This window comes from Balaenoptera ricei, chromosome 3 (genome assembly GCF_028023285.1).
Source record: "Balaenoptera ricei isolate mBalRic1 chromosome 3, mBalRic1.hap2, whole genome shotgun sequence".
NCBI lineage: Eukaryota > Metazoa > Chordata > Mammalia > Artiodactyla > Balaenopteridae > Balaenoptera > Balaenoptera ricei.
In genome coordinates, this window is record NC_082641.1 from 111,704,885 (window position 1) to 111,719,307 (window position 14,423).

At 53.7% G+C, this 14,423-nt stretch overlaps 1 protein-coding gene across 4 annotated transcripts in view; it reads right to left on the reverse strand.

Annotated features, from left to right (window-relative positions):
• Positions 1–14,423, reverse strand: part of FSTL4 (follistatin like 4) — a 427,364-nt gene that overhangs the window by 131,876 nt on the left and 281,065 nt on the right. For all 4 annotated transcript variants that reach the window (XM_059917074.1, XM_059917072.1, XM_059917073.1 and 1 more), the window contains 2 exons: positions 10,629–10,822; positions 7,003–7,126 (listed from right to left, as the gene is read on the reverse strand). In XM_059917074.1, coding sequence (XP_059773057.1) covers positions 7,003–7,126; positions 10,629–10,822 — 318 coding nt within the window. The remainder of the gene's footprint in view (positions 1–7,002; positions 7,127–10,628; positions 10,823–14,423) is intronic.

The window sequence follows — 14,423 nt, forward strand, 5'->3', positions numbered from 1 at the left end:
TGGGGTAGGCCCTCGCAGATCCAAGCGAAGTCGGCCTTCTCCTGGCCCGGCCCCTCTGTCCGAGATCTGCCCTCTAGGGCCCCACTGGTCAGCCATCGCGCCTCGTGACAGCCTCCTGACTCACCCCAAGTCCTTTGCCCCTTTGGGACCACACCCTCCCCGCATCTGTCCAGGACCCTTTCTCCTCCCCCTTTGCCTGATCATCCCCAGTTCTGTGTGCAGGCCTCCCTGCTGAGCCTGCACCCGGTTATTCTCTGTCCCAGCTCCTGCTGTATTTGGTGGTTGTTCTGTTTCCCAACTACTACAAGCTCCCTGCAGGCAGGGCTTGGGGGCCTTGCTCATGCTGTGTCCCCTGCCTGGTGCTTGGGCTCTGGGAGTGTTGGCTGACCTAATGTTTTCCTCCTTCTAAGCTTCCTCTTCTGTGTCTGCACCTTTCCTCATGCGTGCTCTCCCTGCCCTGGCCAGGCTCCCCTAAAGTGTTCTGGTTGCCCGCCCGGCCCCTCAGTGGACCCTGCACTCCACGTGTACCTGTGTGGAGAGAATGGGCCAGAGGCTCCCTGCCCAGATGCTCCCTCCTGTCAGAGCCTGGCCCACACCAGCACCAGGGCAGATGCGCCCAGTCTTCCTACGGTGCTCCAGTAACAGCGTGGCTGCCTTTTCTGGCGCTGGCCTGAGTCAGGGAGGCTGGGTCTCTGTGCTCAGTGGCTGTGATCCAGAGGCTGGTCCTCCCAGCCTGCCAGGGCCCAGCTTGGGGGCCTCAAGCTGCCAGGGGCTCCAGTTTTCAGCAGGGCATGCTGTGTCCTCCTCTGTGGGTGCTGGCTTTGTGATGTGGCCTTAGGTGGGAGGGAGATGGCCGCGGGGCCCGGCAGGGGCCTGTGCCAGAGTCTAGGAGGAAGCGCATACCCACATTCCATGCCAGTGAATTATTTTCCAAGGTGCACAGATTTGCACCAAGATGGCAAAGCTGACCTCCTGGTGTGGGAGCAGGGCAGGAGCCATGGGGCTGAGCCTGGACCGCTCACAGCCAGGGTCTGCTGCCTCTACTGGGTATGTGGCTATGGGCTGAGGAGCGGCTCTGAGCATGATCCCTTGTCTGCACACATAGTTGTCGGGAGTGGGGGTAATTAAGCAGCGGGCAGGTGACCTAACAGACTAACAGAACACGTGTCCCAAGGAGGCTGAACGGCTGGTCAGCAGCCCTGGGAGCAGGACGAGAGCTTTATGGGACAAGCAGCTTTTGTCTTCATTAAGGGAGCATTAGGCCCATGTGGGCATCAGGGGCTCACCTCACACCCCAGTCACTCATCCAGCAGATCAGGGGTGTCGGCGGAGGTGCCCTCTGGTCTGGTCTGGCCTGGCTGGTGCTCCCCCACCAGTGATCCCACCTGTGAGGCCCCAGCAAGCTGCTTCCTCTGCCCCCCCGGAGACATGCTAAGGCCCTCCGTGACCCTTGGTGACACTGTGCTTGGATGCCTCTGCTTGCCATGAGCACATGGTGAGCAAAACAGCCCCTGGCCTCATGGAGCCTATGGACTAATACGGGCCAGATGACAACAGTGTGGCACAGAGTGACAGGGGCTGGGAACACACAGAAATCTTCATCATCACCATCATCACCTCCATCATTGACCTACCCGGCTAATGATTACTTAGCACTTATCATATACAAGGTATCATTCTAATCACTTTACACGTATTATCTCATTTAGTGCTGAGTAACACTATGCGGTGGTTAGTATACCCATTTTATAGTTAAGGCGCTTGAAGCTCAGCTTAACCTCTGGTAAAGACCTGTCCAAGGTCACACAGCTAGTAAGTGGCAGAACAAGGATTTGAACAAGGTCTGACTCAGTCCACACTCAACCACCAGGCCACAGTCTTATTACTGTTTAGAGATGAACCCAGGGCTACTGGCACACAGAGGAAAGCGTGTGGGGCTTGGTAGAGGAGAGAAATTAAGGAAGACTTCCTGGAGGACGAGACCATTGAGCTGGGACTTGAAATTCAGGGAAACCCATGGTGGGGACAGTGAGATTCTCCTTAATGGAGAATGCTGATGAGTTGCAACCTGTGTTTAAATGCATGAAATGTTTCTGAGACCAGGCATTTGGGTTCTCCTACCTGCTGGTTGTGTGACTTTGGGTTAGCTACTTAACTTCTCTGAGTTTCAGTTTTTTCATCTGTAAAGTTGGGACATAATCACAGTGCTGACACATGATAAATGTTAGGTATCATTTTATATGACTCAAGTAGTAAGAGCTCATTACTAACTAAAGCAATATTAACAAGCAAAAAAGCATTCAGATGGCACACTGATATTGGCTTCAGGGGCACTGAAGCTCACATGGAAACTTTTTTGGAGCCCCTCTCTCTACTGGAGGTGAGGAGAAAGTCCTTGGCAGGGGGTGGTGAGACTCATAGCACCTGATACTAGTTTCCAGTTCCTCCAGTGGCCACTCCAATTTAGCTGTTTTATGCCCTTGAGCAAATGAGGGACCAAGGGCAGTGAATCCGTTTTTTTGCCCCTTGATTTGCAAGTCCTGCATGAGGCATCACACATGTTGGGGTTGGGCAGTCATCACACTGATGGTCTTAGCATCCGCCAACACCGACACCAGCGCGCAGGGTACTCCTGCTCTCCAAACTCAAGAGCCAAATAGACTCAGATAAAATTTTTGATAAACCCCATGCTATCTGAAATTTTGCTATTCACTATCCCAAACTAAGGAAATGAACAGAGTAGGATAAAGTGGTATTCTTACCAGCTGAATTTCCTGTCTGAACTCATGCTACATGGATAAAGAACCGGATAGATTTGGGGGAGGGATGGCTGCCGTTGTTTTACCATCACAGGGCGGCTGTGAGGGCTGACTAAGAAAACGTGTCTGCCACGGCGTCTGGCCTGGGCGGGCATTATTCATTCCAGAGGATAACGATATGCGAGGTGAAGCCGTAACCATCCTTTCATTATGCAGAAACAATGGCAGAAAAACAGCTGGAAATTCGCCAAGTGACCACCTCCTCTGTTTCACAGAGTTGCCCTGGATACAGAGGTATTGCAGTAATCAGATTAAATCACTGTTTTCCTTCCTGCTTGCCTGGAGCTGAGGGAGGGCACCTGACTCTCACACAATCAGCTCCCTGCGGTCCGCCTGACACGGGTGCTCCTCCTGGACACTGTGCACCTGTGAGCCCGGGACGTTAACACGGGAAGCCCTTGATCCTGCACCGCGAGCTGCGCAAACCCTTCCTCTGCATGCAGCGCATGGCTCTCATAGGATTAATGAAAAGGACAAGTATCTTTCTAAAAAGCAGAAGGAACTTGTAACGAATTCAAAGTGAGAGAAAAATCCTCGTTTAAAGCAACACGTTTTTCCCATGATCCCAACCCAAGCATTCAGAAAAGTGCAAAAACATGCATTATGAGAAAGATTTTTAAGCGAGCAACTTTTAGATTTCTTTATCGAGATGAACAGACAGGCTGGCACGCACCACGCTTACCAGCAACCCTGGGGGCTGGGTCTCTGCCTCATAGCAGGGACGGGAGGTTCTGGGGCTTGTTCGGGACGCGGAGGGAGGAGTGGGGAGGAAGGGTGGGGGACACGTGCTGAGGAGACACTGTGTCTTTAGTTCCGAGATCAGCCTGTGATTTGGAAAGCCAAAAGCAACCTGAAGAGAATGTTTGGGTGATAAATAGAGGAAGAGAGGGAGGCCACCCTCCTATTCCACTGCCATCACTGTACAGAGACGGGTGATTTGCAGCCTTCCCACCTTCTGACAGAAAGAGGCTGACCTGACTTCCACGGCCAAGGGATCTGTCCTCTGCCCTCCTCAGGTGGAGGGTCACCTGTTCTGCAAAGCCAGGAGGAAGGTGCAGCCCCATCACGAACCGGCTCAACTGAGCGCGGCAGCCACCAGCCCTAGGATTCCTGGCATTGCCCTCAGCCATCCATAGACAATGGCAAACACCGGCCCAGCCTGGGCTACGCCAGCTGCATGAGAAGACGAGATTTAGGAGATCCACCCACAACACCAAAAACTCATAAATACAACCCACTTCTGCAGGGAAAAGTCCCCTAGACCCATCCTTCAATAGGGTAGCCGAGTCTGTGCCAGGAGTCACCCCACAGACCCTGCCCTGCCTGGTACCCAAGGATCCTGGCAAAATAGAGACTAAAAAATACAATTTTAAAGCCTCAACTTTTGCCAGCCTGTCAGCTGCAGTTTTGAAAATTAAACCCAAGATGTTGTTGCTGAAATGTTTCAGATATTACTTTCTGAGTTTTAGGGAGATTTCTTTAATGCCCATTGATTTCTGGTTAATAAGTTGTACCTACATGTCTCATTTCAATTTCCTATTTAACATTCACTGAACCATAAATCCATTCCCAGAGCAATGGGAATTTAGAGTTCTTGTGACTTTGAAAGACCATTGATCCTGTGTGCTCCGAGTGGCCGAGTGTGGGGCCTCTATGGCAAGGTTAACTCATGCTGCAGCTTCCTTAATGGCTGCGAGTTTACGTTTTATTGCATATCTATTATTTGGGTTGGGCTGTGATGAATGGTTTAGCTGCCAGGTTCAAAACAAGTCCAAGGTGACAGCAGAATCTAATTTGCTTTAAAAACAGTGATTATAAAGCTTTTCAAATAATAATCCAGGAATGAGGGAAACAGACAGCACATTGCTGTGCATGGGACATATGGCAGGAGGTGAAGCAAGGACTTCCCTCCTTTTCCACGGGCAGCCCCTGCTCCTAATGACCTTCACTAGGAAGGCCAGGGAGGGCTTCTCTTTCATCAGGGGTAACAGGGATGCTGCCATTTCCTTGAAAGTAGAGCCATTAGCTCCTATTTGGTCCCAGACCAATTCCCACGGAGTGGGCTCATGCGCTAGAGGCTTCTGTGGCACCAGGTACCAGGACGGTACCTAAGCAGTGCCATTCTCTGCCTAATGATGCCATCGTGGGACATCTGAGTGCGATGCTCAGTGTATCTCCCAAGTCCTTGAAGTCCAGCCTTGGCCCCCAGCTCTTAAAAGGCACTGATCTTTTTCGTTACAGTTCCTTTTCCAGAGGGGCTTGAGCGCACAAAGCACCTCAGAACTGCCCCCAGAGAGCATGCCGCTGCTTCCCTGATGTGGAGGGCGGCTCACCCTGTCATCTGCCCCGACATCTACTCTCTTTTTGTTCACGTCCTGTGGGAATAGCATCATCAAGAGGGCTCCATTTGGGGAAGCTGGATGGAGAGGAGCTTGCGGGAGATGATGCTGAGGACAGGAGTGGAGGGAGGGTCTCGTCCAGCGTGTGCAGGTCAGTGCCTAACAATGGGCTCTCCAGAGGGAGAAGAGCGCCCTCGCCCTTCTGTAGCATTTGTGTAGTGTGGATTTCTGTGTTGTAAACACTCCTACTATGGCTGATTTAAAGCTACCAACCATTTCACTGTTTGCCTTGCAAAAGTCCTGAAAATCTAAGAATCGTCTCATGAGCTAGGTCTCTGGAGTTGCTGATACTTCCACACATTCTAAAATTTAGAGATTTATTTCATGGGATAAGCTCCTCAATCCACAAAGCAAATCCCTCCCACAGCAGATTGAGCCTACAGTCATTCACACCGTATTATGAACCACCAGATGTAGATATGGGTTTTAACCGTGGGCAGGAAGGAGGAGGCTGGGGACCCACACCTAGTCACCGTATATCAAGCAGAGCCCGGGAACTGGGGGTTGGACTTTGGGCCTTGGTAACAGGGACGTCGTGGACTGGAAAGGCACCGCCTGCAACAAGCTCATGGACATTTCCCACAGGGAAGAATCACACTCATTTTTCTCCTCTTAGGTCACATGAGTACCTCTTCTATCTGCCACAAGAGCTCTTCTTGCCAACAAATCACAAGGATTCTCAGGCCTTGTGAATGTCTGGAATAACAATAGCACACGGAGGTGTCGACAGGAAGCAGGAATACCTTCCTGGAAGGTGGAACTCCAGGTACAGGCTGGGGCCGGGGCCGAGGATGCCAGGACCTGTGGCTCAGAGTACTCAGGGCACCCTGGGGATCTCATCCCTGCTTCCCCAGTTCCAGGGCCTGCAGTTAGGAGCTGTGAGCTTGCAGGTCACGTCCAAGGGCGCCTCACACAGGCCACACACATTACCTGCTTTAAGCAGAGCCTGAATGCTGTCTGTCATAAAGGGGATTCACCTCTTTGGGGCCAAGAATGTCCCCTCTTGTCTTGAGTTAGGGCCCCCGCATCACCCTTCCCTCTCCTCTCCTAGTGAGCTTGTCTGGAGTTACTTGGGGCTCCTTCCTGCATGTCACATCTCTTGGAAGCCCTGTTCCAGCCCCAGCTATGGTTGGTGTGAGGTCATGTCTTGGGGGAGCACCTCAGGGAGAAGACCTGCATCCTTCAGCTGCCCTACCCACTTGCCGTATGTACCAGCGACTGCACAGAGGGTCCACTCCGGGCACCTCCGCCGTTTTCAGGTAGAGCACCCCCTGTCTCTTCTTCTCCAGGGATTCCCCTTCCTCTCATTAGCCAGGACCCTTGTTCTTCATCATCCTTCACAGTAACTGCTCCCTCTCCTGCCTGGCCATGCCTCCAGCGCCCTCCTGCAGGATGTACCCCCAGGCAGGCTTCCCTGACGGGGCCAGGCCGCCGCCTGGGGAGAACCCTAACATCTGCTCCCGCCACGTGCAGTCACAGAATCCCCTAGCGATGTGAGGCAGTGCCCTCCCAACCGTGCTCACGTCGTAGTCCCGGGTCCCTCAAACAATAGCAACAGCGCGAAGAAACTTTATCCAAAAGGAGCAGAGCGAGTCCCCCCCAACCCCTACCCTCCTTACTCTTCCCTTGAAGCTCAGGCTTGTTGCAAAACAAATTCAACTGCTTTCACCTATAGAAGAAGCCAATCTTGGAAACAACCAAGGACAGACTCCAGGCCCCTGACACCATCTTGGTGCAGGAATGTCTGTTTGCCCACTGCGAGCCCCGACTGGGGCCTGACTTACGGAAGGCTGTGTAGAACTCATGGAGGGTCAGGAGGCCGTCTTTGTTGTAGTCATCAAATCGGAGGAGGTCGCCTGGTGAGCACCCCAGGAAGTCCTCTTCCAGGGCCTGCTCCTTCAGCACGTGCTGCAGGTGAGAAAGGGAGCGAGGCTAGAACCGGGAGTGAGTTCAGAGCTGTGGGCACTGCTGGAAAATGGCTCAGGCCAAGTGCGTGGGGCTGCGCTCACCGGCCTGGTCGTGTGTGTGTGTGTGTGTGTGTGTGCGTGTGTGTGCGTGTGGGGACTCCAGCGACAGCTCGGTGGGCCATGAGGAGCACCCAGGTCTCTTTGGTATTGTCTTGTTTGATCCTCTCATTTTATAGATGAGAAAACTGAGGCTCAGAGAGGGAAGGGACTTTCCCAAGGTCACACAGTGATTGGGGCCGACTCGGGATTAGCATTCAGGTCTGTCTTCTCCCTGCCTGGGCAAACAGATCCCAGACAGTCTGAGGTGGGAAGGATCCTGTGGTCACCTGATCTACCCCTTCACGTTGTAGATGGGGAAACAGGGAAGAGAAGGGACCTGATCAGATAAGCCCAGCAAACAGTGGCCGAACTCAGTGGCTCCCAGCTATGTAGAGCTGGAAGGTCACTGCTCCATCAGTGTTCCCCTCCCCGCCTCCACCAGCCCACTCCAATCTCAGGGCAGCACGTCCTAGCCACAGCACTCCACCCGGGAAGGGGAAACTGCCATTCTACCGACATAGGCTTGGGCCCCCCTCTCTGCCTGCCCTGTCCTGCCAGGAACACAAACCACTACCCTTAGGATTCTGTCGCGGGGACCACGGGGGGGCCCCTGTGAACTCCTCTCTGGATGTGGCCTGGGCCACAGGGCAGAGGTCTCCCCAGCGTGACCAGTCACGTTTTGGCATGTGTGTCTGGAACTAGAGTCTTGCAAGGAAAATGCTCAGAAGGAAATCTCAGAAGAAAGAAAATGATTTTATTTTTGCGGGGAGAGGGGAACAGAGGCATTTCCTCTTTATTTAACAGTCTCAGCTGGGCCTGCTATGTTAAAGGCAATTTAATGTGATAATGTTAAAAAAATGACCCTTCACCCAGCAAGTAAGAGTGTTCGATAAAAGGGCGATCAACCGTAACGCCCGAAATCAATCTTCCAAAGATGGAAATTTCCCTTTGCCTATTTCTGTATTGGAAATTGATTAACTTTTCATAGGACTGACAAGTTTTTCCCTGATGCCTCTGATTCAGTGTCAAGGAAAGTCCCATTTTAGCTGGCCCCTGCTCGGCAGATTTATGAAATGGAATTTAAACACATTAAATTTTAAAGAGGAAATCATAGTCCAATTACCATGCTTGTTAATGGCTTCAGGTGCCTCGGGGCATGTCTCTGCCAGGTTAGAGCAATGCGCCCAGGAAGGTTCTGTTTACCTGGCAGCTACCGGGAGCCACGTTGGCCTGGGGCACCAAGAGCCCACAGCTGCCTCTGTTAAATAAGGAGAAAACGCCTGCCCTCCGGGCTCCCCGCACAGCCTGTATTGCGGGGAATCGAATCGCCAGATGGCTCTTCTCACAGGTAACCATAACTAACAGGACCTGGGCTCTCCCCAGAGCGGCGTGGGTCACCTGTGGGTCCCTGGCCCTGCCCCTTGGGCTCTTAGCCATAGCTGGGGGCTGAGTGTTGCTGGAAGTGGTGACATGCAGGCTGGAATGCGCCTGGGAGGCCTCCCGGGGTGCGGGCCGTGGATGGACTTGCGCATGCTGCCAGGTGTGGGTGAGCGGGGGGGGGGGGGGGGGGCGAGATCTGCAAACGCCTTAGGATCTGTGTTTCCCAACCCACTCCCTGGAAGCAGGCTCTGGACTGGCTGGACTTGAGAAGGGGTCCCTGCGTGGGGAAGCATCTGGATAACTGCTCTGTACTCAGATTTTATGGGCACCTGTCATCCCCACAGACTTGGAGAGCATCAGGTGGAGCCTGTGGTGGGAGCCCTCCTCCCAGGGAGCCCCCTGTACCGTGAGGAGAGCAGGTCCATTCACCACCCCCCCCACCCCCCCCCCCCCCCCCGGCCCCCGGCTTTCGTCTTAGTTCACCATGTTCTAGGTAGTACACACTCTGCAGGCAAGTCTCTTGATTTCTTGGAGCTGCTTCCTCATCTAAAAATACTTGGGAAGTGAGGATAACACTAGCACCTACCACACAGCAAAGGGTGGCTGAAAGGTTTAAGGAGGAAATAATACCAACAATAAAGGTGATGATGACGAAGTGATGCTGACGGCTGTCACTTACTGAGAATGTGCCGCGTGCCGGGCGCTAGGCTGAGAACTTCACATGTCTTAGCTCATCTAACCCTCCTGATGACCGTGCGACAGTCACAGACAAGAAACGAGGCACAGAGAGGTGAAGTTGTCTGCCTAGACCCACTAGGTCCCTGTAAATGCTGGAGCTGGACCTGAACTCAGGCAGTCTGACCGTGAAGTCTGCGCTCGTAGCTATTCTCCCTCCGAGTGAGGAACACATCTGTGTTAGGTGCATCACAAGTAAACGGCCTTGCTTAGCGCCGAGCCCACAGCGGGTGTTCCGTAAATGTCAGGACCCTCCCTAGCCTGGGCCTTCCTGGTGACCTGGTCACAGCTTTGATGAGGTCATTGCTGTGCCTTGTGAAGGATTTCTTTAAAGAAGCATCAAAGGTGGGGACTCATCCAATTACCTGTCCTCTGGTGGGGGGCACTCTGTGGTCTCTGGGGCAGAGCTGCTAGGCCCTCCCACACTTCCTGACCTCGTCCTCCCTCCATATCTTTGCCCCTGGTGTGGCTCCAGGGCCCCAGGCCCTCAGAGGCAAATCAGCAGAGTAGGAGCAGGAACTCAGGCCCTCGGGCCCACCCAGCCTGCCTTTCTGCCACCAGCACCCAACAGGCCCACCCTGCAGCTGGCCTGCCTGGTGCCCTATGTTGCTCCTTCCTCGCTTCTTTTTGCTGCAGATGCTCCAGGCCCTTGTACCACCTTGTAGCTGGGCAAAGGGACACGTGTGCTGTGTCTGGGAGGGAGGCCCCGTCCAAGTGTTTTCTCAAAGGGAAGAGCAGTGTTTGCGGGTGGCCACAGGGCTTCCTGCAAGCCAGCAGGCTGGGGTGTGGGCTGCTGATTCCTGGATACCGCAAAGGGCGAGGTCCTAGTGGAGAGGACGTGGGGTCACCCAGGTTACAACTCCAAAAGTGTCTGGGGGGAACCAAACCTGCTTCCTTTGAACCTTCCTGCTGAGGAAAGCAAAGGACTCAGGAAGAAAAGACTTATTTCCTAATGAAAACCTCAGAGCCCAGCCGGTGTGCAGTGTGTGTTTCACCAGCTAGCTGAGAGGGCCTCAGAGCTTGTTTGTAAATATTGGCTGAAGGTGGCTGGTGGGAAGGAGACACTGACATTGTTCTGTTTGTCAGATATTCTCAAGAGGTGTTAAACATAAGCTCTCCGACTCCCGGGAGATGGCTTTCTCTTGCAGGAGCAAGGCCTCCTCGGCATCCCATTACAGAGCCGGTTACAAATGCCTCTCCCCACGTGGATCTCCTGGTTCTCTTCCTTCATATGCGGAATGGAAAACTGGATTCCTCCGTAATGCAATTTCACTGAATGCCGTACCCACCTGGGTCAGTTCAGAGCGGCTGAGGTGGCCATCCCCGTCTACATCCAAGTCCTTAAACAGAGATTCCACCAGGAGCCGCTTCTGGGAAGCAGGGTCTTGTCTGCTGTCCCCTTCATGGAGTGGCTGCAGGTGGGTCTGCAGCGCCAGAAGGGCCTTCTTCAGGCGGGCGTAGTCGGCCATGGTGCATGGGTCACCTGGAAGAGAAGACGGGGTTATTGCAGCCAGACTCCTCCCCTGGTCTCGAGAAGACCCCCATGCACCCCACCCATCGGCAGTTACCGGGCATTCACTATGTGCAGTGCAGGGTGTTACCGGAGTACATGAGACCTATTCGTCCGTCTGTCCACCAGTCCATCCCATAAATATTTATTGAGCACTGGATACATGCTACACATGATGCAAATGCTGGAAGGAGCCTGTTTGTTCATCTCGCAAATGTTTATTGAGCACCTACTACAGCCAGACACAGAGTGACTGCCAGACAGAATGGGGAGATTCGTCCAGGGGAAGTCCCAGCGCAGCCCCACAGCGGCTTTAGGAAAGCCGCCCCGATTCCATTTTGTAATAGCTCATCTTTGCCTTAATCCTACCTTAAAGGCTGCTTTGGAATCCTTGGCCTCATAGATTAGCGAGTTCCAGTTAACAGGACTAATACGCCCTGCTTAAGTTAATTAGGTACACTCCCAGAGCTGGATTACTTCAAAACGAACATGAGTACACAAGCCTATGATCAAGAAACAAAAGGCAGCTTTTACAAAATTAAAAGCAAAGCGCACAGCCCGTTGCTCTTAGGCCTTTTATCATGGCCATGCTTGGCCCACAGCATCCGAACCACACGGTGTTTTGGCAAATGAGGCCTGTGATGCACTGTGACATGACATAGTTCACCTCGCTGGCAACAGGCCATGAGGGTGCTCCCCGCACAGGGCTGCACCGTGAGTGGAGGCTGCCGGGCTGTCAGCGAGCGGGAGAGCCTCTCTGGCCCCACTGCCCCACCTCCCGGGGTGGAATATGTACTCCAGCACCTGGCTCTGCTGAGCGCTGGAGCATGGGTGTGGCTCCGCCTCATCCAGTCCAGGTTGAAGCCACTGCCCTGCTGGGAAGGGAGTGTCTGGGGCCTGGGGCTCTTCCCCTTAATTCCAAGGCCAGTTTAGGGCACCAGGTCCTAGTTCAGGGGTGCTGGAGAGCACTGGATCTGGAGTCCACCGGGTTTGAGTCCCAGTTCTGTGGCCGCCTGAGTGTGTACCTTGCACAAGGTGCCTCAGTGGGGAGAGCAGTGCCTCCCACATAGGGCTGTTAGGAGGGTTAAATAAGATACGCACATAAAAGGCACAGCAGTGGCTTGGCACCTAGTAGGGGCTCATAAAATGATAGCTACTCTCCCCCTTGTCATTACTGGAACCGCATTTGCTGAAGAGCAACAAACGGGAGCTGCTTGGTGGGGAGAGTGCTGGTGGGGAAGTCTGTCTGTTTCTCTCCCTGCCTCCCTAGACAAGCCTGGACGGTCCAATCACTTTCTCTTGTGCTTGTTTGTGTTTCTAGATTTTCTTCCAATTTGGCGTCAATTGATTCTTGCCAGAAACAGACGCCTGTTACCATCTCCTCCTGCATGTTTATTCAGAAAAAAATCAATTGCTGTGTTCAATATAATCAAATCTATTTGCTCTCTGGGAGTTTCTATGCTCTGACAAGAACAGCTTACCCACCCCTCTTTGGCCTTGTAGGGTATCCATTCCTGGGAGCTCGTAGGGCCCCTGGTTGGCAAACCCGATTCTCAAGTCTGTACGGCGTTGAAGATTGTGGCCGTGTCCCATGACCACACACTCCCGCCCAGGGGAAGACGTGGCGGCCTGCTGGGCTCTGCTTCCTGAGCCTGGACAAAGGTCAGTCTGGGGAAAGTAGAGGAAGAGCTTTGCCCAAATCCTGGCCTCCAGCCTCCAGGAGGTTGAAACTAGTCCTGGCAAATGGATGGAAGCTGGATGCGGTATCTGAGTGGAGAGAGAAGCTTTGGTGGAGACGGCAGTGGAAGTCTCTGTGGGGGGATCTGCAGGGACCTGCACCGGAGGGCCTGTCAGGCTTTCCTGGGGACAGGCATTCATGCCCAGATGCTGGGAAACTGGTGTACACAGCGGATGGATATGGGGTTGATAGGAGGCTCGACTCAGAAATGCTAGCGTACAGTTAGCCTCCTAAAAAAACACACTACAGCAGGGCCACCTGAAGGATGGGCCAGGCCAGGTCAGATGGGCAGAGATGTCGCATCCTTGCAGGTCCTCCCAACCCTCCAGTCTTCCTCACAGACCCTGGTGGGGCACAGATCTCCTCTGAGCTGCCTGCTGCCCTAGGCCAGGGGTCCGAAGCTAGACAGCACCTCCCACTCTGGCCGGCCAGGGAAACCTTCAAGGTGGGTTCTGTCAGGTGGGCTGCAGCAACCTCCCTAGCCTCTTACCCTCTTATCACATCCCTACGGTTCACTGTGAGTTCACAGTGGCTTCTCCACCCCGGCAGCTGCCCAGCACATGACTCCTGGTCAGGAAGGTATGTACATGTCTAGAAATCAACTTGGGGGAAAGAGGTGGTTGCCCCCAGTCTCCAGGGCCAGCTCCCTGAGCCCCTGGCCTGGCCTCCTGCTAGGACTCATGCCAGCCATGCCCTTCCCATCCTTTTACCAGCATTTACTCACGAACTCTGTGCCCGATGCTGGGCGGCACTTTGAGGATACGATGGAGCTTCCCATCCTGGGCATCAAGGGTGCCCGTGGAGGGAGAGCTAACGAGGCCGGGGTGAAGGGAGTCTCCCTAAGGACGGGACCTGCAGGATGAGGGATCTGTGGGCAAAGGAGGCAGAGGGAAGGGAATGCCAGGTCACAGGGATTGCAGGTGCAGGAGCTGGCGGCACAGTGTGTCCAGAGCCCAGAGGAAGCTGGTGTGGCTGAACCGGAGTGAGGCGGGGATGGGGGCACAGACGAGGCTGGAGGGAAGTGTGGAGCTGGCGTAGGATGCCAAGCCCTGCAGATCACACTTTGCCAAACTTCCCGTGTCCTTCTTGCCTCTACTGAGGGCCTCACTGTGCCTGGCTGCTGCTGGGCATGGGGGTCCTGAGATAAATTGAGCTGCTCCTGGAAGACGATTTGAAATCCTTCTTTATCCCAGGAGCAGTTGCACTTTACATGAGTTTCAACCTGGAATAATTCAATCACTGGCCCAATGTTCCTGAGCTCCTCTAATATCCCTATAGCTCTGGGGGACCATGAGCATCAGAGGAAAGACCCCCTAACGGTGTCACTTTAGATTCCAAAATTCAACCTCTTTCAAGACTTCTGACGCTTCATCTCCAGCAAGGACTGCCCTCTCAAAAGCCTTCCCTTTTGGTTTCCAGGATGAGTTTGCCAAGTCCCAGGTTCATTTCTTTCATTCACAGCCCCCCCGGTCACACTGTGGGGTCAGACGGGACAGCTCACCAAGGTGGAGCACTGGCGCCTGTGAATCTGCCAGACCTGGTCTTTAACTAAAGGTTCCCACCCTGCTGCCAGCTTTAAACCTTTGTCTTATTGTAAAAGAAACACACGTCCATCAAAACAACAACAACAAAACACTTGGAAAGTGCAGATGAGTATAAAGAAAGAAAATAAGTTATGCATAATCCCCTTCCCAGAGGCTGGCCAGAGGTGAAGCCTGGCCCTCCGCACAGGTGACCCTGACTGTGAGCCAAACTAGTGGAGCCTTGGCTGGCCTTGTGTGTTTCACGGGGCCCGAGGCCCGGCCCACAGAGCCTCTGTTTTCAGATCTTCCTCTT